The sequence below is a fragment of the Geotrypetes seraphini genome, chromosome 14, assembly GCF_902459505.1.
Source record: "Geotrypetes seraphini chromosome 14, aGeoSer1.1, whole genome shotgun sequence".
NCBI classification, from domain to species: domain Eukaryota; kingdom Metazoa; phylum Chordata; class Amphibia; order Gymnophiona; family Dermophiidae; genus Geotrypetes; species Geotrypetes seraphini.
This window is the reverse complement of record NC_047097.1, coordinates 42,257,383-42,282,187: the sequence shown is the minus strand read 5'-3', so window position 1 is coordinate 42,282,187 and position 24,805 is coordinate 42,257,383. Positions and strand designations below refer to the sequence as shown.

Sequence of the window (24,805 nt, the reverse complement as noted above, 5' to 3'; positions counted from 1 at the left end):
TTCACCCAGAGAGTGGTAGAAAACTGGAACGCTCTTCCAGAGTCTGTCATAGGGGAAAACACCCTCCAGGGATTCAAGACAAAGTTAGACAAATTCCTGCTGAACCGGAATGTACGCAGGAAGGGCTAGTCTCAGTTAGGGTACTGGTCTTTGACCACAGGGCCGCCGCGTGAGCGAACTGCTGGGCACGATGGACCATTGGTCTGACCCAGCAGCGGAAATTCTTATGTTCTTAATACCTACTACAAGTGCTGAAAACAATCCCACTCCTCCTTGATATTTGATATAACATCAGCAAATCAATGACTGAATGAAGTATCAGCAACACTTATCTTTAATGGTCACAACCACTTCCAGCGCTGGCAAGACTTAAAGGACTCCCGACGCTCTCCCTTAAGTGAGCATTTCAGTCACAATGATCTTCCTCAGGGGATCTCTGCCTGTGTTGTCAAGCTGTAAAGCATACACACCATCAAGATAGTACTAAGTACAACACCATCACTCATATGCCACTGATATAATTTAACCCGTTAACTAGATGAAGAAACACGAGGGATATAATTAAAACCACATAGCAAATGCATATACACATACTGAGCAAAGGCAAGCATATGTGTATGAGCATTTGCTATATGGTTTTAATTATGTCCCCCACATTTCTTCATCTAGTTAATGGGTTAAATTACATCAGTGGCATATGAGTGATGGTGTTGTACTTAGTACTATCTTGATGGTGTGTATGCTTTTCAGCTTGCAACGTAGACAGAGATCCCCCGAGGAAGATCATTGTGATTGAAATGCGTGTGCATGTGACATCATCGCATGGCATCCGCACATGCACGGATGCGCTCCTGCCCGACAGTAATTTGTTCCAAGCTTTTCAAAACCTGGACAAAGTGCTGGGTTTTGAAAAGCCGGCCAGACCCCTGGACCTGTCCGGGGAAATCCGGACATCTGGTAACCCTACCCAGGATGCACCAGAAAGAGGAGGAAGTGGGCATCCCTCTTGCCAGTCTTCATTAGAAGGTATGAGTGGGGAGTATCGGGGGTCTGGTCAGTGGTGGCTGAGGCAGAAGGGAGTGGGCATTCCTCTTGTCGATCTTCATTAGAAGGTATGGGAGGAGTGTCAGGGGGGTTCCAGACAGAAGCAGCCGCAGCAGGAGGGAGTGGGCATCCCTCCTGCCGATCTTGAAAAAAAAAAAAAAAGTACTGAGACTTGGGGACCGGCCTCAGAGGGGAGCTCGGCAGGAGTTAGGATGGGGCAGCACGGGGGGGGGAGGGGGTAATGATCTACCGTATTTTTACGCATATGACGCATGCGTTATACACGATTTTACAAACCGAGTATAACCATGCGCGTTATATGTGTGAGCGCGTTATACACATTTTTTTTTTCAGTGCGATCCGGCATTCTCCCCTCCCCCCCCACTCGCGTCACCCCCCCTCCCCCGCGATCCTACATCCCCCTCAGCACCGCAAAGACATTGGTCGCTTACCCGATTGGGCACCGGCACCAGCACCAATGCACAGGACGTGCCAGTGCCAGTGCCCGAAGATCCTCCTTCGTTGGGCTGGGCTGGGCTGGGCGGTGCGAGGGAGATCCTCCCTCTTTCTTGTGCTGGGCTGGACTGGGTTTTGAGCATTTGCGCATGCTCAAAGCCTTCTGGTCTCGCTCTCTGCGAAACATGTCGGGTCTACTTCTCCCGGGTCATGTCAGCTGTTAAGTTAAGTGGCTGAAAAGTTTTTGAAGTTTTAAACATTACTATTGAAAGAAATTAATTTATAAGTTTATAAAGAATAAAAAAATATTAATTGAGATGATATAATGAATTGGAATATGGATTTGTGGCTGATGATGAAGGTCCACATAATTCTTCACCCTATAAATATATATTAGTGGTGGGGCTGAGGCCATAACATTTAAAGAAAGATATAATCCAGAATACTCTGAAGATTTAAAATATTTATTAGTGACTGTTCTGGAGCACCAGTACTCAAAATTTTATATCATTTCTTTGTTAACAATCAATTATCGACATTAATTGGCAACATTTTGGATTTGCAAGCATGTCTTGCTAAGCACTTTTCAATAAAGATCTGTATTAAAATCTCATAGCGTGCAACTCAAAAGGGGGTGTGGCTTTGGGAGGGGAATAGGAAGCTCAGGGGCTGCCACTAAAGATCCGTGTGTAGTATTACTGAATATTGGGGATCTACGCCTAAATTACACCACTGGATCACCGGGATTTACACCAGGTTTCAGTTGGTGTAAATCCTCACGTCCAAAGTTTGGCATTGAAATCAGCTCTAAACGCTATTCTATAAATGGCATGTCACTCAGATTACAATGGCTGGAGTTGCAGCACCATATGTGTTGGGCTATGAGATAAAACTTGTAGAGTTTGAGGCTGATATTTGTGGCATTATTTCCATTCCCTATAATGCACATATCTGATGGTCTTGATCTCCATGATCCTCTACAGCAGGGGTGTCAAAGTCCCTCCTCGAGGGCCGCAATCCAGTCGGGTTTTCAGGATTTCCCCAATGAAAATGCATGAGATCTATTAGCATAGAATGAAAGCAGTGCATGCAAATAGATCTCATACATATTCATTGGGGAAATCCTGAAAACCCGACTGGATTGCGGCCCTCGAGGAGGGACTTTGACACCCCTGCCCTACAGGGTATTGACCTCAGGCAGTAGTGAAGTAAGGGGGGTGGGGGTGGGGCGATCCGCCCCGGCACCATCTTGGTGAGGATGCAAGCACCTATCCTCCTCTCCCCCCATGCCATGTGTGTGCACCGCTTCCCTTCCCCTGTACCTTTTTAATGTTCCTGGCATAAGCAGCAATCCCCAACCTGCTGTCGCGCCAGCATCAGTTCTTCCTTTGACTTCACCTCCTGGACCCGCTTTTAGGAAGTAACATCAGAGGTAGAGCCGACACTGGCACAACCGCAGGGTGGGGGTTGCTGATCGCGTCAGGAGCATTCAGAGATATAGGGGAAGGGAAGCGGCAGGAGGGGAAGGAGTGTGTGGAGATGGGAGCGTGTGGCAGTGGGAGAGGCAGAGGAAGGGTGCCACCACCCTTGGCACCTTTCATCCTCGCTACGCCACCACTGACCTCAGGTGCCGTGTTGGGTCTGTTTGAATTAGCTAATAAATACACCTCTGTGGAATCCTTTGCTCCTGTCTGGAATTCCTTTGTTCGACCCTATTTCCTATTTATGGCTTCTGTTTCATGGGGTTTTTCTTCAGACTGTGCTACGGAATACCACTCTGAGTGCCATTTATAGAATAGCACATCACCCAGATTTTTTCAGCACTGTATTTTGCACGCAATTTAATGAATATAGTCCAATTACTTTAACATTTATATGGAAGGTGGAAGGCAAATATTCATTTCCCTCCAACTCTGGTGGGCCAATATTTCTCATGGTCTAATCCCATGCCAAACAAAACTCCAATTAGAGAGCACCAGGCATTCCAAAATTTCATTGTCCTGTTAAACCATCACAGCATTAGACTATACTGTGTTTACTAAGGAACTTTCACATTCCTTGTGTCCAGAAAATTCCTCCTCCTTAGTAAAGAAACGGCAAAGTAGGCAACAGCCAGCACTGGACTGTGTGATGCTTTTCTCTCAATTTTACTTAAGACTAAAACCGATGCAGAAAGATACTGTGATCCTAATCGTGCAGTTATTTGGGTCATAAGAGCACATAACTACTGGCCAAGCAACGCAGAGAGAGGTTGGGTGTAGGTGTTTAATTCCCAGGGACGACATAGGCACACACACATTAAAATAAATGCTAACGAGGACATTAAATATTTTGCTGCAATGCACAAAGGAAGCAATGTTTTTTGACGTGAAAAATTTTTCACCAGATCCAGGGCAGCATAGGTTTGATTGAGAAGATTTAATACCCTTTTTGTGATTTGCAATGCCTCATTTTTCTTTTTTTTTTCTCCAGCCAGAACAGTAGCTGCAACTTTAAAACAAAGATGGGACGTAACAGCATTGTACAGTTTACATCTGCAACCATTGTCCTGTACACAAATATCAGCCTCGCAAAAATTTCATGTACAAGAAGTTTTTACAAGGCTAGTATTTATGTGCAGCACAACAACCGTAGATGTGTGCTGGCACCCCTTCATTTTCTGTGGACATGTGCACAAGAACCCACACTTACCCTTGAATCGTCTGTGCTCTATGGTTAATAGCATATGGACAGGTCTGCAAATGATTTTAACAAACAGTCTTTTATAAAGGCTTAAATTTTTTTTTTTTTTTTTGATCAAGTTCAACCTTACAGCAACATAAGGAAAAAAGAGTTTGCCACGTCCTCAGCATATCTATAGTGGTTCTTCCTCGTGTAACTGCCAAACGGCTTTCTCCAGAATGTTACAAAATACTTTTATTTTTTTTGCCAAATATCTACTGCATATCAGATATGACAGTCACTATTTGAATTTCTTTTTAATTTCTTTATCCACAGAGGCCAAAACATTTTGAATTAATCAAACCCTTACAGAAAAGAAACTGTAGATAATATGGGCACAATTTTCAAACTTTCTGCAATGGGACGAAGTCTATAAAAACAGGTACAAGATCCTTTATCCAAAATGCTCAGGACCAGAGACATTTCGGATTTGGAATGATGGGTTGCCGGTGGTCATAGCAATTCGTGTTCATCGGCTGCTGCAGCCCTACGGTCTTGCTCATATCACTTCTCCTTTCCTTCCTGGCTGGGTGTGGCAGAAGGAGGGTATGCAGGGCCGCAGCAAACAACGTCAACGAGTGTGAGTTGCTGCGGCCACCAGCAACACCTCAGAGGTACATTGTGAGGTAAGATGAGGGAACTGAACTGCTTTTGGTGTGAAGTCTCTGAAGTGACTTTGGGGCCAGGTTTCACTTTTAATTCCAGTGGGTTTTTTGTACAGAATAGTAATGCAACACTGTTACAAAAAAAATGTCGGTTTTTGGAGCCTTTTGATTTTCAGAATTTTGGATAAAGGATCTTGTACCTGTACTTTTTACCTGTGGATTCTGCACAAATAATGAAAAACAAATGTCTGCACATATGTTTTGCTTTTAAGTTTGCCGTAAGTACAAAGTACAGTAAGACTTTGGTTTGCGAGCATAATTTGTTCCAGAAGCATGCTTGTAATCCAAAACACTCGTATATCAGTGAATTTCCCCATATGAAATAATGGAAACTCAGATAATTCGTTCCACAACCCAAAAACTTTAATACAAAATGCTATATGTACTCGTATTGCAAGACCTCGCTCGTTTAGAACAGTCACTACCAGTGTTCCCTCTAAGCGGGCGGGTGTTATGAGCAAACTTTTTTCACTGTGAGCTAAAAATATCGGGCGCCAGCAAGTTATGAGCCAAATAAATATGTTGCTTTCTACCACAGAACTTCCTTACGTTTGTATGGAATCTATCCCCTTTCAACTTTAGAGAGTGCCCTCTCGTTCTCCCTGCCTTAGCTACTAAGTCTATTCCCTTCAGTACCTTGAATGTTTCTATCATGTCCCCTCTCAATCTCCTCTGCTCAAGGGAGAAGAGGCCCAGTTTCTCTAATCTTTCGCTGTACGGCAACTCCTCCAGCCCCTTAACCATTTTAGTTGCTCTTCTCTGGATCCTTTCGAGTAGTACCGTGTCCTTCTTAAAGTACCAGTGCTGGACGCAGTACTCCAGGTGAGGGCGTACCATGGCCCGGTACAGCAGCATGATAACCTTCTCTGTCTCTTCAGTCCAGCATCTGCCCCTTCCATTCACTGTCTGTCTTTCCCTGCCATCTCTCCTCCTGCCCCCCCCCACCCCCCAATTTGGTCTAGCATCCATCATCTTCCTTCTGTTCCCCTCATGGTCTGGCATCTCTATCCTTCCCTCCCCCCTGTGGTTTTTAGCATATCTCTCTTCTCATTTCCTCCACTCAGATCTGATCATTCTCTGCTCTCTCTTCCCTTTTCTTCTCTGGTCTTCCTTCTCTATTTTCTGCCTCCATCTAAATTAAATTCTTTCTTACTATTTAGTCCCGTTTCCCTCTTTTCACTGTGTCTACACACAGCTTGTCACCCCTTTCCCTCACCCCTCCATTATCTTACTATTTTCTTCCCCCTTTATTTATCTCCTCCTTCCATCCAGTATGTGTTCTTTCCCCACTTCCATTCAGCATCTGCTCTCCCTTCTCAACTGACATCCATCTGCCTTCTGCTCTCTCTCCCTTCTTCTCACTTCCATCATCTGTCCCCTTCTCTCTCTCTCTCATCTCCTCCATTCCATCCTCTGCCCCTTCTCTCTCTCTCTCTCTCTCCCCCCCCCCCAACTTCCATCATCTGCCCCCCTTCCCCTCACCTTTGTGGGTCACTTTCTTTCCCCTGAGGGTGGCTCATGTCACAGGGGAAGCTTTGGCCGAGCAGAACCGCTTGATTGACAGTGGAACTTACTTGATTGATGTCGATGCTGGGGCCCGTTGCCGTTTGAAGGGAAAAAAAAAAGGTGGAAAAAAGGAACCTGTAAAGGCGAGAGGAAGGGAAACCTCCAGGACAGCTGCTTTTTGCCCTCCTTCAGCGGCCCAAGAGTTCAGACCAGCAGCGGCAGCTCTGTATGCTTTTAACTTCGGCACAGAGCTGCCCCTAATCAATAGTTTAGCGCGGTTTCATGAGGCAGCCTCGGGGCCTTTGATAGCCGGCCCGCTTCGATGATGCGATGTGGGCCGGCCTAGCAAAGGCCCCGAGGCTGCCTTATGAAACCGCGCTAAACTATTGATTAGGGGCAGCTCTGTGCCGAAGTTAAAAGCATACACAGCTGCCGCTGCTGGTCTGGAGGTGCGGAGACAAGGCAGGAGGCAAACGCGGTGGAAGGCAGGAGTCCCGGCGAAGGCAGGAGTCCCGGCACAGCGACTGCAACAGGAAGTTGCAAGTCAGCTGACGCCGGCCTTTCGTTGCGGCGGGGACCGAATCCTTCGCGGACCGGCAAGATTTTGTTTGCGGACCGGCGGTTGAAGAACTGTGCTCTACACTGTGTGCGCTGTGACGAGAAACTTGTGCGCTGCGAGGTAATATTTTGTGCGCCAGCGCACCCCAGCGCAGCTTAGCGGGAACACCTTCCCACAGCATCAGAAAGAGAAGAACCATCGGCTCAGTTGTGATGATGTGATGCGTGTATTCTGTATGTACTTGTATTGCAAGGCATTGCTTGTATATCAAAGTTAAAATTTAATCAAATGTTTTGCTTGTCTTGCAAAACACTTGCAAACCAAGTTACTTGCAATCCAAGGTTTTACTGTACCAGCAGATATCTGCACCTGCTTCAGCGCAGATACTTTTATCTCTGAGGTTTAGGAGTTATGGGGTCCTTTCAGTAAACTGCAGTAGACAGTCACCTTAATGCACTGTTATATGAGATTTTTCTGTGCATTCAGGCCATTTTTAGCCAAATTGGTTGAGTCATAGCCAATATTAGAGATGAGTATTAAATAAATTATTTGAGAATTAGCTATGAATAAGCTTGACATTTGAAGAGATATAAGAGAGGTCAAATAGGCCCAAATTCTCTAAATGGTACTGTAAGTTAGGCAATAGTAGCTGCTCTACTGCCACCTAACTTAACTTTTAATTGGTTCAATTGGTGCAGTAATTGATTGCGCCAATTAAAAACAATTAAAATGCTGTTAAAAAATGGATGCGCCTGTAGGCACCTCCAAAAACAGCGCCATTGTCCCAACTAAAGAGGCACCTTGAGGCCCCTATGGCCATTGTGGGCTTGGTTAACCTGGAAGTGGCCTTAGGTGTCATTAGACACCTCTGTAGACATGATTCTAACGAAAGGAAGGTGTCAGAAATATAGGCCTTTAAACCCTGGCCTACATTTCCAGCACCTTTCACATAGCCATGAATCTCCAAATGGTGCCATTACATTCATGATTGATACGTGATCTGCGCTGCTTTTGTAAGAAGTCGCCGATGTAGATGCTGTCTGGAGAATCTGGCCCATAGTAGTCTCTAAGGAAGCTGAATTTGAAGTTGATGTTTACAGATCCTACCTATTTTAAAAGTGTGCTGACTGACTTTCCATTAGTATGCAGTGATTTAAAAAAAATTAGCCAATGAGCACATAAACGGCATCTTTTTATAGACAGTAAGGGGCAAATTCTATAAACGACATCCTGACTGTAGGCAGCAGTAGGCGTCCTTTCACTGTCTAACCAGCCAATCAGGATGCATGTTTTCTTTAAAAAAAAAAAAAAAAAAACCAGAGGCAGGCATCTGTCACAGGTGCAGGAAGGCGCATAGGGACGCTTAAGCTCGCCCAAGGCTGGGAGTGGATGTGGTTTCACCAGAAGTGGCCATGGGTGAGCTTAAGGATCCTAGGCAACTCCCTATGGCCAGAAATATAGGCAATTGAAATGCTGGCCTACATTTCAAATAGACTCTGCCGCTAAACTGATCGTGGCAAGGAAATATCCCTGCCGCAATCAGTTGAGCAGCCACAGCAGGGAACCCCCCAAACCACACTACAAGTTGACCAGGAGGGATGCAATATGAGTACTTACAGTATATTGTGACCAGCCAGGTATTCTCCCTGCCCCGGTCCCAGTTAGGGAAAAAGAAAATGGAGCAGAAAAGAAATCCCGGAGAGGAATTGGGAAGGGACAGGTAGTTTCTGAGCTAAATAATGACCTTGACCACCGGGGGAGCCCAAGAGGCCCTTGGAACACTGCCAGGGCTGACAAAGCAGGGTGTCGCCCTAAGATATTTAAACCTGTCCCAGAGAACAGTAAGGGAAGCAAGCTAGGGAGGAGGTTTAATCCTTTTCTCCCTAGGGAGTCCTCTCAGCCAAGCAGGAGCAGCAAGCCAGTTCCAATGGAGGTGTTGGAGGCGGGTCAGGCTGAGGAACCCATGTTTCCAGGAGAACAACCCATGGAATTTGAAGAAGGTTTGGCAGAGTTTGCTCCTGAGGTTACTGAAGCCATGCAGATGGACTTTGCTTCCACCCTCAAACAGTGAGTGGAGTTTGGTGGTGCTGGACTGTATGTGGAACATTTTGTTTGCAAGCTAGGGAGTGATTTTTTGGGGTGAGGTTTTGCTGATATCTTGGGAGGGAATTGTGAGAGTCAAATTAAGGACTTTTGTGTGCAAAACCTATCACTCCCCTTTTTCCTGGCAGTGAGTGAAACTGGCCAGAGGCTTGGAGGAACTTTGAAACACTTGTGCTGTGAAGATAAGTGACTTGAACTGTTTGGTTTTTTTTTCTGTGAAACTGCCTGCTGTGGAGCAGTCAGTGCTAGGCCTGAATTGGGCTGCTATCCTCAGACACAGCTGAGGTTACATCATTGTTGAATGCAAGGCAAGGACTTGATTGTATGCTGTTTTTGCTTGCTAAGTTTGCTATTTTTTTTGTTTCTTTATGCTGCTGTATAAAACATTCTGACCAGCTTAGCAGCTATCTTGAAAAGTCTACTTACCTGGATACAAAAAGGAATAAAAATAATATTATTTCTTTGAATGATAATGGTGATGATTTTGTTTTGTTTTTGATTCCAGTTTGGAATCCGGTCCTGCAGGGTGGTTCCATTTCGGGCCACACGTCAGAGTGCTATATTGGGGTTTCCACTGTAGGAATTATAAAGTACTGTTCTGCTCTACAGTGGGCCACAATATGTGCATGACAACTGAGCCGATGGTTCTCTCTGATGCTGCGGGAGTGTAGCAACCGTTCTAAACGAGCGAAGTCTTGCAATACAAGTACATACAATATTTTGTATTAAAGGTTCTGGGTTGTGGAACTATTCATTTGAGTTTCCATTATTTCTTATGGGGAAATTTGCTTTGATATACAAGTGTTTTGGATTACAAGTATGTTTCCAGAATGAATTATACTTGCAAACCAAGGTTTTACTATACTTGCAATGCCCAGGGAGCTCAATAACACAGCTTGAAAGACTGATGACAAGTTGCATTATTCATTTACTGCAGGAATCACTAACCTATTGTACTGAATTACTGAAGTACAATGCCATATTTTAGCACAGTTTAGTAACTTCTCCCCTCAGTAACTTATGTCCATGATGCGGAACAAAGCAAGATAAAGATATCCAGATATCTTTTTGACTATCTTAAGCCTGCTATCATCTGTAGTAAGACTTAACTACATAAGCTTATCCAGACAGTGTTCAATATCAGTGCTATCCAGATAAAATTTTGGCTCACTTCTGACACACATTTCCTTTCCCACATTTAAATGGATACATTTTGGTCAGGCATGAAGTTGTTCAGGCAAAATTTAAGCAGACTGGGGAGGGGGGGGAATTTTAAATGCCAAGATGTGTATCTGGTTAACTCTTGACATTAAGAAGATAAATGCCTTTCAGCATCAAGCCCAAACAATCTAGTGGAAAATGCCTTTGTATAATGCTCTATAATACAATTGTTATGTTGTTTTTCAGATAAGCTATGCAAATCCAACCAAATATTCAGGCTGACAGTTCAGAATTTATGCACAGTGTTTGAGCTTACTTTTCTGTGTTCAATTGACAGCTGTGGAACGACAAAATGAAATCCTAACACCACAGAAGCGACCAACCTGAAAAATTAGAAAGAAATGTTTCATTGAATTTGTGTCCTGCATAGCATCTGGCAACAGTTTTGCATCGTTTGCTATTTTTAATTGGACAGCAAACTTTAATATTAGTGACATTTCATCTGCATGGAAGATCATTATGAATTCCACAAACCTATTAATATCAGTAATTGGTTCCTTAGGAAAAATTCATTAGTAATGATATTTCAATATTGGCTTAAGAAAATGCTATACTGTGTCTATTTTCAAAGCACAGAGATGCCCAGTTCCAGGCTAAAGATTTTGAGACGGTTCTGGATTTCTGACTAATCTATCCTGGTGCATTATAGGACTTGCAGCACTTATTTCAATGGACAGGATCAAGCAGTACAAATACCATACTGCTTTGGGATGTGAGTCACTTGTTTATCTTTTCAAAAATACTAGGACTAAGGGACATGTAATGAAGCTACTAAGTAGTAGATTTTAAAGCCAGCAGGAGAAAATATTTCTTCACTCAACATGTAATTGAACTCTGGAATTCACTGCCAGAAAATGGTGAAAGCAGTTAGCTTAGAAGGGTTTTAAAATAAGTTTGGCTAACTTCTACTACTACCGTACTTATCATTTCAGTAGCATTGTCAGCGCTGTACATTATACATGTAAGAAAATGATATCTGCTCCTCCTTTATTTTTATCTTATTTAGTTTAAAAGGTTTGAGAGAAAAAAATTTCTAGTTTTCAAATGGTTTGGGCTTCCGGGAATATATTTTTGTTTAAGTGGAGATTTTACAATGGTGTTTATGCATTTACTCCAGATTTTCTATATAACACCCAGGCCCTCTTTTACTAAGCCACAGTAAAGGTTTCTACTGCAGCCCGGAGCACTAAATGCTCTAATGTTGCTCTGACAGTCATAGGAATTCTATGAGTGTCAGATAATTTAGCACTCCGGGACATGGTAGAAACCTCTACCACGGCTTAGTGAAAGGGGGAATAATTGAATAAAGAGCTCTGAACCATCAGTACTTGAGTGATAACAACCAATAATTGATATTAATTGGCACCTTTTAAAATATGCACTCACATTTGGTTGCACACTCTATAACAGTGGTTTCAAACTCTAACCCTTTGCAGGACCACATATTGGATTTTTAGGTACTTGGAGGGCCACAGAAAAAAAAGTTAATTTCTTATTAAAGAAATTACAATTTTGCATGAGGTAAAAACTCTTTATAGTTTATAAATCTTTCCTTTAACTGCGTATGCCGGAACTCCTGCCTTCACATATCTGCCAGATATGCGAAGGCAGGAGTCCCGGCATATGCGACGGCAGCAGGAAGTTGCAAGTCAGCTAACACCGACGCCAGAGCCTCTCTTCCTGCCCAGTGTGTGAGATCACACTGGCATCAGCTGACTTGCAACTGCCTGCTGCCGTCACATATGCCAGGACTCCGGCCTTCGTGTATCTGGCAGATACGCGAAGGCAGCATACGCGATAGCTGCAGGAAGTTGCAAGTCAGTTGACACTGGCGCCTCTCTTCCTGTCTAGAGTGCGAGATCGGGTACAAGACTGCAGGCCACAAAATAGCACCTGGGGGGGGGCCGCATGCGGCCCAAGGGCCGCGAGTTTGAGGCTGCTGCTCTATATGGATGGGGGCCCAACTCCCAAAGCTCAAAAGGGGATCTGGCCATGGGAGGGGCATTCCAAAAGTTACACACATAGTTACAGAATATTGGGTCAGCACACCCTTCTTGAGTGTCAGCATTTGAGTTTGAGGCTGCTGCTCTATATGGATGGGGGCCCAACTCCCAAAGCTCAAAAGGGGATCTGGCCATGGGAGGGGCATTCCAAAAGTTACACACATAGTTACAGAATATTGGGTCAGCACACCCTTCTTGAGTGTCAGCATTTTTACCAGGTTTCAGTAGTAGACAGATGGGTCCAGTAGTTTTGGGGACTGTTTTGGAGGGTGCAGCATACAATGTAAGGGGGTTCTGGTGAGATGTATAACCTTGCACCCTTTAGTTCACAGCAGTGTTCCCTGAGGTGACCCACTGCTATGCAGGCATGTCTGTGTGGCCTGTCTAGTATAGGTGGTGGCCCCGCCTACATCCAAATGGCTTTAAATCATTTCTGGCTTACATAGTTTGAACTGGTGACCCAGAGGTCTCCACCTGAGTGAATGGCCTTTTTTTTAACTGCATTTCAAATTTAACATATCACCAAATCCATAGAGATATACAGAAATGTAGAAATAGTAAAAATTCCAAAATACGAAAAGAGAAAACAAGAAACCCAGGAAAAAGATATTATTAAATCATCCACAAGTGAAATAATGGATCCAAGATTTACCTAATAACCAGAATGGATGGCCGATTTTAGTTGAATAAAACCATAACTAGCATTGACAAAACTGTGCCATTAAAAAGTAAAGATCCAGACAAGCACTTGTTTAGTAAGGCAGATTAGGGAAATGTCATCTACTTTTTGGAAATAAGATATTGGGCTTGACAGACCTTTGCCCTGACCAAGTATAGCGATTTTTCTGCTCTTATAAAACCATTGAGAATGCTTTATTTTCTCCAGTTGTGCATTCTTAAATGTTGAATTGTTTGAAAAGTTAGTACAAATGGAACTATGCTCTAAATAAATTGGACTATTACTCTTCAAAACAACAATTCATAAAAATTATAGTAATAATACCGTGTTTTCCCGAAAATAAGACAAATAAGACAGTGTCATATATTAATTTGGGGTCCAAAAAACACACTAGGGCTTATTTTCGGGGATGTCTTATTTTTTTTCATGTATAACAATCATCTCTCCCTTCCTCTCCTCTACCCCAATTCTTCCTCTTTCCTTTCCCCCCCCCCCCATGTGCATCATTCTAATCTAATCTAATCTAAACCTTAAGTTTATATACCGCATCATCTCCATGAGTATGGAGCTCGACACGGTTTACAAGAACTTAAAATAGTGGGTAGAGAAGAAGAAAAAGGATTACATGAACTTATGTGTAGAAGGGGGGAGAGAAAGGGGGGAAGGATAGAGTTACAATTTGCTGAAAAGCCAGGTTTTCAGTTGTTTGCGGAATAACTGAAGGGAGCTCAGGTTCCGCAACAGGGTGGTGAGGTCGTTCCAAAGACCTGTGATTTTGAAGAGAAGGGATTTTCCCAGTTTGCCTGCATAGTGGATGCCGTGTGGAGAGGGGAAGGCTAGTTTATGCCTTTGGGCAGTTCTGGAGGAGTCGGGACTGGAGGAGTTGAAAGACAGTGGGATAAGAGGAGGGAGGATTCCGTGAATGATCTTGAAAGCCCTCTCACCCATCCCCTTGTGCAGCAGAACCCTACTGACCCTCCCACCGTGAGACTGACATACCTCTGCTCCGAGGCCACCTAAAGCAGCAGGGGTAGGGGTTGCTGAATTGACAAGTCCAATTTTTTAAGCAAATCAGGCAGCACTAGTGTCAGGGATGAAGTCAGGGAGTGTCAGGGACATTTGGGGGGGCTTCGGGGGTCGATCTTAACTAGGACTTATTTTGGGGGTAGGGCTTATATTATATATAAAAATCATGCTAGGGCTTATTTTTGGGCTAGGATTTTTTTTTTTATATACCGCCTATCAAGGTTATCTAAGCGGTTTTACAATCAGGATAGGTCTTATTTTCGGGGAAACAGGGTAATATATGGTTTTTATGTACCATCAAGTATTAGCAGTTGTGAAGTTTATAAAATAAACATTAAAGCAAGATAAAAATCAAACATTCAACAAAAATATTTATAATGTAACATTTCTGCTTCATAAATAGACATTTGCTTTAAACTGGTTTGGGGAATGGCCCCTACCTATCTCTTACCACATTTTGAGCTACACATCCCCACTAGGACAACCAGAAATTGTAATCTTTTTGCCTATCCAAGAATCACTGATTGCAAACAGCAGACCTGGCTAGGCAGTTACATCAACAGAGCCAGGTTGACCTAGGGCGCATTTTGGAAAGAAATTAAGACAGCACTGTTCGACAGATATATCTCCTAATCAGATACCATTTTAAAACTAATAACACCATACTTTGAGAAATATGTGTATTTTTACTATTTATATTCTGTAATTTGCTGACTGTCCAGCTCTCTTCAGTGTAAACCGCCTAGAAGTCAAAAGATTGTGGCGGTATAAAAAAATAAAATTATTATTATTATTATTAAATTATTATTCTTTCTAAAAAAACAAAGGGGTTCTTTTACTAAGGTGAGCTAGCCGATTTAGCGTGCGCTAAATGCTAACATGACCATTATATTCTATGGACGCGTTTGTATTTAGCATGCGCTAATATTTGGCGCGTGCTAAATCAGCTAGCGTGCCTTAGTAAAAGACCCCATAGTTTTAAGTAATTTACAAAAAAGCATATAACATTATTCAGACCTCCATTCCAGCTCTTAGCTTCTTTTCAAAAATTTCACAATTAAAGAGTCATTTACAAATCTGTGGCAAATAATGCATACAACTCATGAGTTAATTCCCCATTCCCAGCTCTCTGGGAAAACACCAAGTTGCCTCGAACCATTTGCTAAGAAGATACATATAACATGCATCAGGTTGTACTACTGTCATTACTGTACTTAATGACTGTCAGGGGGACTTTTCCTCCCAGCTTACTGTTTGCCCTGGAGCACCATCAAAGACCGGATTCCTTGACACTCATAAGACACATATTTTAAAGCGTTCTTTCACTTAATAGCTTGTTTTGGCTAACTCCTGGGGCTGCAGGCTTTTTCTTTGCCACAGTATGACTAATATTTTTCTACTCTAAAATGAAATTGAATTCATTGTTTAAATACTATATGGCAGTTGAAATAACAGTTTTAACGGATTCTAAGACTTAGGGGTCCTTTTACAAAGGCGCGGTAGTGGTTTAACACACGGAATACCGTGCATTAAACCGCCTGCCACGCTAGTACCTAACGCCTCCATTGACGAGGTGTTAGGATTTTATGCTGCCGCGGTGGTTAGCGCGTGATGAAATGTCCGACGCGCTAACCCCCGTAGTGCGCCTTCATAAAAGGAGCCCTTAGAGTCTACAAACAGTGCCGTTATCGGCCGGCGCTTCCAAAAACAGCACCGGCCGTGTGTCAATCGCGCAGCAGCGTCGTTTGTGGAATCATGGACACTATCAAACATAGGCACTGGGAATGCAGGCCAGGGTTTTAAAGGCCTACATTTTCAGTGCCTATGTTTGATGTGAATCATGTCTATAGAGGTGACTAAAGGTCATTTCCAGCGTTAACCATGCCTTCTTCGCCCTCAGGCGCCTCCATAGACGCGATCATATTGCCATTTTTTTGAGGCACTGGCAGGTACGTACATTTTTTTTATAAATACTTTTTAATTGGTTTTAAACAACGCAGTCAATTACCGTGCTGGTTAAAACCAATTAAACCAATTAAGTTAGCCAGTGGTAGGGTGCCTACAGCCGCTAAACTTATGGCACACTTTTGAGAATTTGGGCCTTATTGCTTATATGTTTTTCTGTGAGCAAATATAAAGTATTCTTTGCACCAGCATAAAGGCCCTGAGTCTATAAATGGCGCTGAGGAACGTAGCACACAGCGCATGTCAATCTTAACTTAGGTGCCATTTATAGAATTGCTCCAAGTGGTGCCTAAATTGGACTTAGGCACTGGTAGACATCAAAACCTTAGGCACCCCCTTATTTATGCTAGGGTTTAATTGGTCTAAGCACGCCTACATGTAAAATAAGCCCATGATCCACCCACAATCCACCCTTAACCACACCTACTTTCTGGTAGGCACCTACTATCCAAATTTGGTTTTTTTTTGCAAATTATGAGTTGTTAATTACTTACCATCAGTGCCAATTAAGCTTTTTAAATAATTACGTTAGGTGCCTAGATCAGCTAGGACCACTGATCTAGGCACCTGACTTAAGAAACCATTTCTAGAATCTGGGTCAAAAAGGACAACTATGACTTGGTGCTTTGATACCACTCATTGAGCAACAACTCTATCAAATCATCTTGACATGAAGACTCCTTTGTATAATACTAGCACAAGTCTGCATTAACACACCTATATTTAGGGGCAACCACTAACACCAGCTCTATGATTGGCATAAATTGGCACACCTAAGAATGCCATGCAATGCACGTAAAATAGTATTCTGTATGTTATGAGTCTCAATCAAAAAACTAAAACACCAAAAAAGGTCTAAGTTGGCACTTGGATGCACTAATCGTTGGGATGTCCAAGTGCCAATAATCAAAACCATTTTCCTGGACATCTAGTGAGACGTTTTATCCACTGTGCATCCAGAGTTCCAGGGGGCATGTTGGGAGGTGTGTCATGGACAGGCTTTGGGCATGCTTAACTTGGACTTCTTGCAGCAATAATCAAACGTTTCCCATATTGTTCTGGACGGAACTTAGATGCTTCTAAAAAAAAGTCTAGCTCTGAATGTCTAAGTGTCACAAAGGTACCCAAACTGATCAGATGACCACTGAAAATATAAATGTATGACCCCCCCCCCATACATACACACACACACTCCACTACTGCTCACTGACCCCCCACCCCCACCCCTAAAGGTATGGTAAAGCCTAGTAGAGCATCACACAGGTGTCCAAAGTAACCTGGTAGATGGGCTAGTGAACCATAGAGAGGAGGACCCAGACCCATAAGCCACTCTAACCACTACATTTATGGTGGAAAGTGTGAGCCCACCAAAACCCTACTATACCACTATATAGGTGCTACTTGCAACCAAAAGAACTATTGGACTGGTAGACAGGTGAGTAAAGTAGATTTTGGAGGAGTTTTGGTGGGCTCACCATGAATCAGACAGAATCCGAGCACAGGAGAAGATTCTAGTGGAGTACAGCCCAAACGACGAGGTCAAGGAACTAGAAATGTTCATAGAGGAAGCTCATCAGCACCACGTAGAGATCCCAGGGCTGGAAAACTGTACTCAGGAAACCCATGTGAGGAGAGAAGACACCCATGCAAACACAGAAGAAACCGAAGACGAGGTAGGAGACAACCGCACACCAGGAGGAATAATGAGAGCACAGGAAGACATCCCCCCACCCAAAGAACAGGAAACAATTTCAAGAGTATCATCGGAGGAAGAAGACTGGCCCTACTCCAAGGATGTGGACCTACGCCCCCCAAGGAACTCCCGAATAAAGAAGATGGGGATCATCGTAGGCGACTCCATTATACGACATGTGGACAGCCACACCGCAGGAGGAAGAGAGGACAGAGTCGTCACCTGTCTGCCTGGAGCAAGAGTGAAGGATGTGACCAACAGGATCTCCAGGATCATAGATGGCGCAGGGGGAGAGGACACCACGTGCTTATCCACGTGGGAACAAATGATGTGAGCGGGCGGAAGTATGACAGGGAAGAGCTGAAGGGCCAGCTCCGCTCACTCGGAAGACAACTGAAGATCAGGGAGGTGAAGGTGGCCTTCTCTGAGATCCTCCCAGTACCAAGAGCGGATGGAAAGAGACAGGGGGAATTGCAGGTAATCAACGCCTGGATGAGACGATGGTGCGAAGAAGAAGGCTTCGACTTCGTGCGCAACTGGACGGCGTTCTGGGGAAAAAGCAAGTACTACAGAAGGGACGGACTACACCTCAACAAGGAAGGAGCACGAGTTTTGGCAGGCAACATGAAGAAGGCAATCGAGAAGGCTTTAAACTGAAAGATAGGGGAAAGCCGACAGTCGACCACCGGTCGATGGCACGGATAGCAGGATGCCCCGGCGAAGAAGCCAAGGACTACTACTCCTACACAAGAGAAGACGACCTCACAGCCAATAAGGGAGAAAAAGCAGGAAGGGACAACTCAGACACAGGAGAGGACGACCACACAGCAAACAAGGGTGATAACACAGGAGCAGTAAAGGATACCGTAATTGAAACTATAGGGACGGCCAAGAGTAGAAGGTCCAAAAAGGTAACACAAAGGGAACTTAGGTGTATGTATACAAATGCTAGAAGTCTAGGTAACAAAATGGGGGAACTAGAGACAATAGCGAGACATGACATATTGGATATCATTGGCATAACAGAAACATGGTGGAATGAAGAAAACAAATGGGACACAGTACTACAGGGATACAAACTGTATAGAAGAGATCGAGTAGGGCAGAAAGGTGGAGGTATTGCTCTATATGTTAAGGAGGGAATAGATTCTGTTGAAATGGTTACAACAGAAATGAAAGAGAAGCTTGAGTCACTCTGGATCAAAATTCCTGGTAAATATGGCGCAGATACGAAAATTGGCCTTTACTATCGTCCCCCAGGACAGGTGGAGGAAACTGACTCAGATATGATGGAGGAAATCAAACAAGAATGCAAGACGGGCAATGTAATTATATTGGGAGACTTCAATTTCCAAGGAATAGACTGGAAACTAACAACCTCCAACTGCGGCAAGGAGGCCAAGTTCCTGGAGGTGCTAGGGGATTGCTTCCTGGAACAAATGGTAAAAGAGCCGACAAGAGGCAACGCCACCTTGGACTTGGTCCTAAATGGCCTCACGGGACCGATAACAGAAGTGGAAGTCGTGGTTCCACTGGGAACGAGTGATCACAATGTAATCAACTTTAAACTTGACATCGGGAAAGGGAAACATGCCAAAACCTTAACCACCACCTTAAACTTTAAAAAGGGTAAATACGATCGCATGAGGGCCATGGTAGAAAAATGACTAGAGAAGATGGTGGACAAAATTGAAACGGTAGATCAGGCATGGTCCCTACTGAAAAATACTATCACAGAAGCACAAGATCTCTACATTCCGAGGATTTCCAAAGATCGGAGAACAAAGAGCAAAAGAGAACCGGCATGGCTTACCATACAGGTGAAGGAAGCCATAAAAGAAAAGAAGGACTCTTTCAAAAAATGGAAATGCATAAAGACAACCGAAGCCTGGAACAAACATAAAGATGATCAGAAGAAATGTCACAAGGCGGTGAGGGATGCCAAACAGGATTATGAGGAAAAAATAGCCCAGGAGGCCAAAAACTTCAAGCCCTTCTTTAGATACGTGAAAGAGAAAAAACCTGCAAAAGAGGCAGTGGGACCCCTGGACGACCAGGGAAGAAAAGGGTACATCAAGGAAGATAAACAAATCGCAGACAAACTAAATTCCTTCTTTGCGTCTGTCTTTACGAAGGAAGACACCTCAACAATACCTGAAGCGGAGAAAGTGTTTCCAGGAGAAATAGAAGACAGCCTCACCACAGTTGAAGTGGACTTAGACCAGATATACTATCAGATCGACAAACTTAAAAGTGACAAATCCCCTGGACCGGATGGAATTCACCCGAGAGTCTTAAAGGAATTGAAGGTTGAAATCGGAGAGTTATTGCAAAAACTTGCAAACCTGACAATTAGAACTGGACAGATACCGGACGACTGGAGGATAGCGAACGTCACGCCAATTTTCAAAAAAGGATCGAGAGGGGAACCGGGCAACTATAGGCCTGTGAGTCTTACGTCAGTCCCCGGCAAGATGGTTGAAGCACTGATCAAGGATAGCATAGTCCGGCACTTGGACGCACACGACTTGATGAAACCCAGTCAACATGGATTCAGGAAAGGGAAATCATGTTTGACGAATTTACTCCAATTTTTTGAGACCGTAAACGAGCAAATTGATAGTGGGAAGCCTGTGGACATAATATACTTGGACTTCCAGAAAGCGTTCGACAAAGTTCCACACGAAAGACTTCTCAGGAAACTACAAAGCCATGGCATAGAGGGAGATATACAAAGATGGATAGGCAAATGGCTGGAAAACCGAAAGCAGAGAGTGGGCATAAATGGGAAGTTCTCCGACTGGGAGAAAGTGACTAGTGGTGTACCCCAGGGCTCGGTACTTGGGCCGATCCTTTTTAATATTTATATCGACGACCTGGAGGAAGGAACATCCAGTGAGATCATCAAGTTTGCAGACGATACAAAACTATGCCGGGAAATCAGATCGCAGGAGGATAGAGAGGAACTCCAGAGCGACTTGTGTCGGTTAGAAACATGGGCGGAGAAATGGCAGATGAAGTTCAATGTGGAGAAATGCAAGGTAATGCATTTAGGCAATAAAAATAAGGAATACGAGTATACAATGTCAGGTACAACTCTGGGGAAGAGTGAACAAGAAAAGGATCTGGGTGTACTGATAGACAGAACCCTGAAGCCGTCGGCACAATGCGCGGCAGCGGCAAAGAAGGCAAATAGAATGTTGGGCATGATAAAGAAAGGAATCTCGAGTAGATCGGAGAAAGTTATAATGCCGCTTTATAGGGCAATGGTCAGACCACACTTGGAATACTGCGTCCAACATTGGTCTCCCTACCTAAAGAAGGATATAAAACTGCTGGAGAGGGTGCAGAGACGAGCAACAAAACTGGTCAAGGGTATGGAGAGACTGGAATATGAGGATAGACTTATAACACTAGGATTGTTCTCCCTTGAGAAAAGGAGACTGCGTGGGGATATGATCGAGACCTTCAAAATACTGAAAGGAATCGACAAAATAGAGCAGAGAAGATTATTTACACTGTCCAATTTGACACGGACTAGAGGACATGTAATGAAGCTAAGGGGGAACAGGTTCAGGACTAATGTCAGGAAGTTCTGCTTCACTCAGAGAGTGGTTGACACCTGGAATGCCCTCCCAGAGGAGATTATTGCGGAATCGACCGTCCTAGTCTTCAAGAGCAAACTAGATGCATATCTCCTTAAGAGAGGCATATAAAGATATGGTGGACTATAAATTACGCCAGGTGTACACCTGGCAGGGCCTCCGCGTGTGCGGATCGCCGGACTTGATGGACCGAAGGTCTGATCCGGAGATGGCAGTTCTTATGTTCTTATGGTTATGGTGAGATGCACTTCTGGCACCTTTTATGTGAAATTCACAACAGTGCCTCTAAGCTGTCCCACTACTCTGTTGGCATATCTGTGTGGCCAGTCCATCACAATGATGGCCATTCCCACGTCCAAATGGTCTTGATATGGACATTGCTTTGGTCGCTCTACCACCGGCTAACCAATCAATCCGGAAGCATATTTTCTTAAAACATGAAGGTGCTGGTTTCACGATTACAGAAGCGCTTAGGGGCACATAAGGATGCCTAAAGCTGGGGTGGGCATGGCTTGTGCCGGAAGTAGCCTTAGGCATCCTTAGGTGCCCCTAGGTGCTTCTGTAAGTGCGAAACTGGTACCTTAAATGTTGGCTTCTAAAATGCTGGCATACATTTAAGGAGCTGGTGTTAAAAAAAAAACCAAAAATGAAATTTTTTCATCGGTGCTGATTCATAATTGACATGCCATCAGTGGCCGCTTCTTAGGTGGCCCCCAATACCAGCACTGATTATCGAATTCCCTCCAACATGCCTGATGTGGCCATGTTTTGTCCTCAAAAGGGCTGCATCAGGGATAAAAACTCCCTTAGAGAATTAAAACAAACTGGTAAACGGACAACAAAATGACAGCCTCTCAGGTAACCCATCATTATTGTGTGATCTGTTCTTTGCTCTGTGCTGGCACTGGCATTGAATATCCAAGTCATATGCATGCATCGGTAGTTATCTGGGTGATAGACCAGTGCCCAGGTAACTAAGAGGATACAGTTGGGAGAGTCTTTTTTGTTGTCACTTAGCAGACTGAGAATTGCCATTAACCAGGTTAAGTCCTTACTACTCCACCCTGACTCTGTCTCCAGACTACCTCGGCACCCCAGATACTGTTGCAGTGGTCGCAACAGAGATTTAGCAGCATTGTCAGAGCTGGCCAAGGTGATTTAACTGGACAGGAACTGCTCCTGCCCAGTTAAGTGGTATTGAATGTCTACCCTATTTTGGTTAGAGTCATTGGTGAGCTGGTAAATGTTTAACAATGGACTCTCGCTCCAAACACACAAGTTCACATGGGTATAGCAAGACCTACAACACATTACTCTCTCCTCCTCCACATGTGGATGCCCTCCTCCACATGTGGATGCTGAGCTCCGCCAGCCAAATAAATGAAGTACCACATAAGAACATAAGAGTTGCCACTGCTGGGTCAGACCAGTGATCCATCATGCCCAGCAGTCCGCTCACGGGAAGGCCCTTTTGGTCGAAGACCAGCGCCCTGAGACTACCGTATTTTCGCGGATATAACGCGCACCCGTGTAAAACGCGCACACGAGTATAGCGCGCAGAAATCACGATGATATGTACAAAAACTTTTGTATACCGCGCTCACGGGTATACCGCGCATGATGCCCGACGCTCCTTTCGCCCGCCCTGACTTTCCGTGCGCTGTTCCGACTCTCCCTTCACCCCCCCTGACTTCCGTGCACTGCCCTGACTTTCCGTGCGCTGTCCCGACTCTCCGTTCACCCCCCCTGACTTTCCGTGCACTGTCCCCCCTTGAAGTCCTGTCCCCCCTTGAAGGTCTGTTCCCCCTTGAAGGTCTGTCCCCATCCTGAAAGCCTGATGCCCCCCCCCCGACGTCCGATACATCCCCCCCCCGGCAGGACCACTCGCACCCCCACCCCGAAGGACCGCCGACTCCCCAACAATATCGGGCCAGGAGGGAGCCCAAACCCTCCTGGCCACGGCGACACCCTAACCCCACCCCGCACTACATTACGGGCAGGAGGGATCCCAGGCCCTCCTGCCCTCGACGCAAACCCCCTCCCCCCAACGACCGCCCCCCCCAAGAACCTCCGCCCGTCCCCCAGCCGACCCGCGACCCCCCTGGCCGACCCCCACGACACCCCCACCCGCCTTCCCCGTACCTTTGTGTAGTTGGGCCAGAAGGGAGCCCAAACCCTCCTGGCCACGGCGACCCCCTAACCCCACCCCGCACTACATTACGGGCAGGAGGGATCCCAGGCCCTCCTGCCCTCGACGCAAACCCCCCTCCCCCCCCAACGACCGCCCCCCCCAAGAACCTCCGACCGCCCCCCCAGCCGACCCGCGACCCCCTTGGCCGACCCCCCACCCCCCTTCCCCGTACCTTTGGTAGTTGGCCGGACAGACGGGAGCCAAACCCGCCTGTCCGGCAGGCAGCCAACGAAGGAATGAGGCCGGATTGGCCCATCCGTCCTAAAGCTCCGCCTACTGGTGGGGCCTAAGGCGCGTGGGCCAATCAGAATAGGCCCTGGAGCCTTAGGTCCCACCTGGGGGCGCGGCCTGAGGCACATGGTCGGGTTGGGCCCATGTGCCTCAGGCCGCGCCCCCAGGTGGGACCTAAGGCTCCAGGGCCTATTCTGATTGGCCCACGCGCCTTAGGCCCCACCAGTAGGCGGAGCTTTAGGACGGATGGGCCAATCCGGCCTCATTCCTTCGTTGGCTGCCTGCCGGACAGGCGGGTTTGGCTCCCGTCTGTCCGGCCAACTACCAAAGGTACGGGGAAGGGGGGTGGGGGGGTCGTGGGGGTCGGCCAGGGGGGTCGCGGGTCGGCTGGGGGGGCGGTCGGAGGTTCTTGGGGGGGGGGCGGTCGTTGGGGGGGGAGGGGGGTTTGCGTCGAGGGCAGGAGGGCCTGGGATCCCTCCTGCCCGTAATGTAGTGCGGGGTGGGGTTAGGGGGTCGCCGTGGCCAGGAGGGTTTGGGCTCCCTTCTGGCCCAACTACACAAAGGTACGGGGAAGGCGGGTGGGGGTGTCGTGGGGGTCGGCCAGGGGGGTCGCGGGTCGGCTGGGGGACGGGCGGAGGTTCTTGGGGGGGGGGCGGTCGTTGGGGGGAGGGGGTTTGCGTCGAGGGCAGGAGGGCCTGGGATCCTTCCTGCCCGTAATGTAGTGCGGGGTGGGGTTAGGGGGTCGCCGTGGCCAGGAGGGTTTGGGCTCCCTCCTGGCCCGATATTGTCGGGAAGTCGGCGGTCCTTCGGGGTGGGGGTGCGAGTGGTCCTGCCGGGGGGGGGGGGTGTATCGGACGTCGGGGAGTCAGCCGGGCAAGAGGGCTTGGGCTCCCTCTTGCTCCGATCGTGGATGCGGGTGCGGGTGGGAGCGCGTGCGAGCAGTCGTTCGGGGTGGGGGTGCGAGCGGTCCTGCTGGGGGGGTGAATCGGGCGTCGGGCGGGGTGGGAACTATGTTTAAAAACTTTTGTATACCGCGCTCAGGCATATAACGCGCGAGGGGTATGCGCGGTAGGTAAAAACGCGTATAACGCGCGCGTTATATCCGCGAAAATACGGTAGTCCTACCGGCGTACGTCC

The 24,805-nt window shown here is 45.9% G+C and overlaps 1 protein-coding gene across 3 annotated transcripts in view; it reads right to left on the bottom strand.

Moving 5' to 3' along the window:
• The window catches only part of THSD4 (thrombospondin type 1 domain containing 4), a 1,080,479-nt gene that overhangs the window by 969,187 nt on the left and 86,487 nt on the right, over positions 1-24,805 (bottom strand). For all 3 annotated transcript variants that reach the window (XM_033919867.1, XM_033919866.1, XM_033919868.1), the window contains exon 4: positions 10,532-10,598. In XM_033919867.1, coding sequence (XP_033775758.1) covers positions 10,532-10,598 — 67 coding nt within the window. The remainder of the gene's footprint in view (positions 1-10,531; positions 10,599-24,805) is intronic.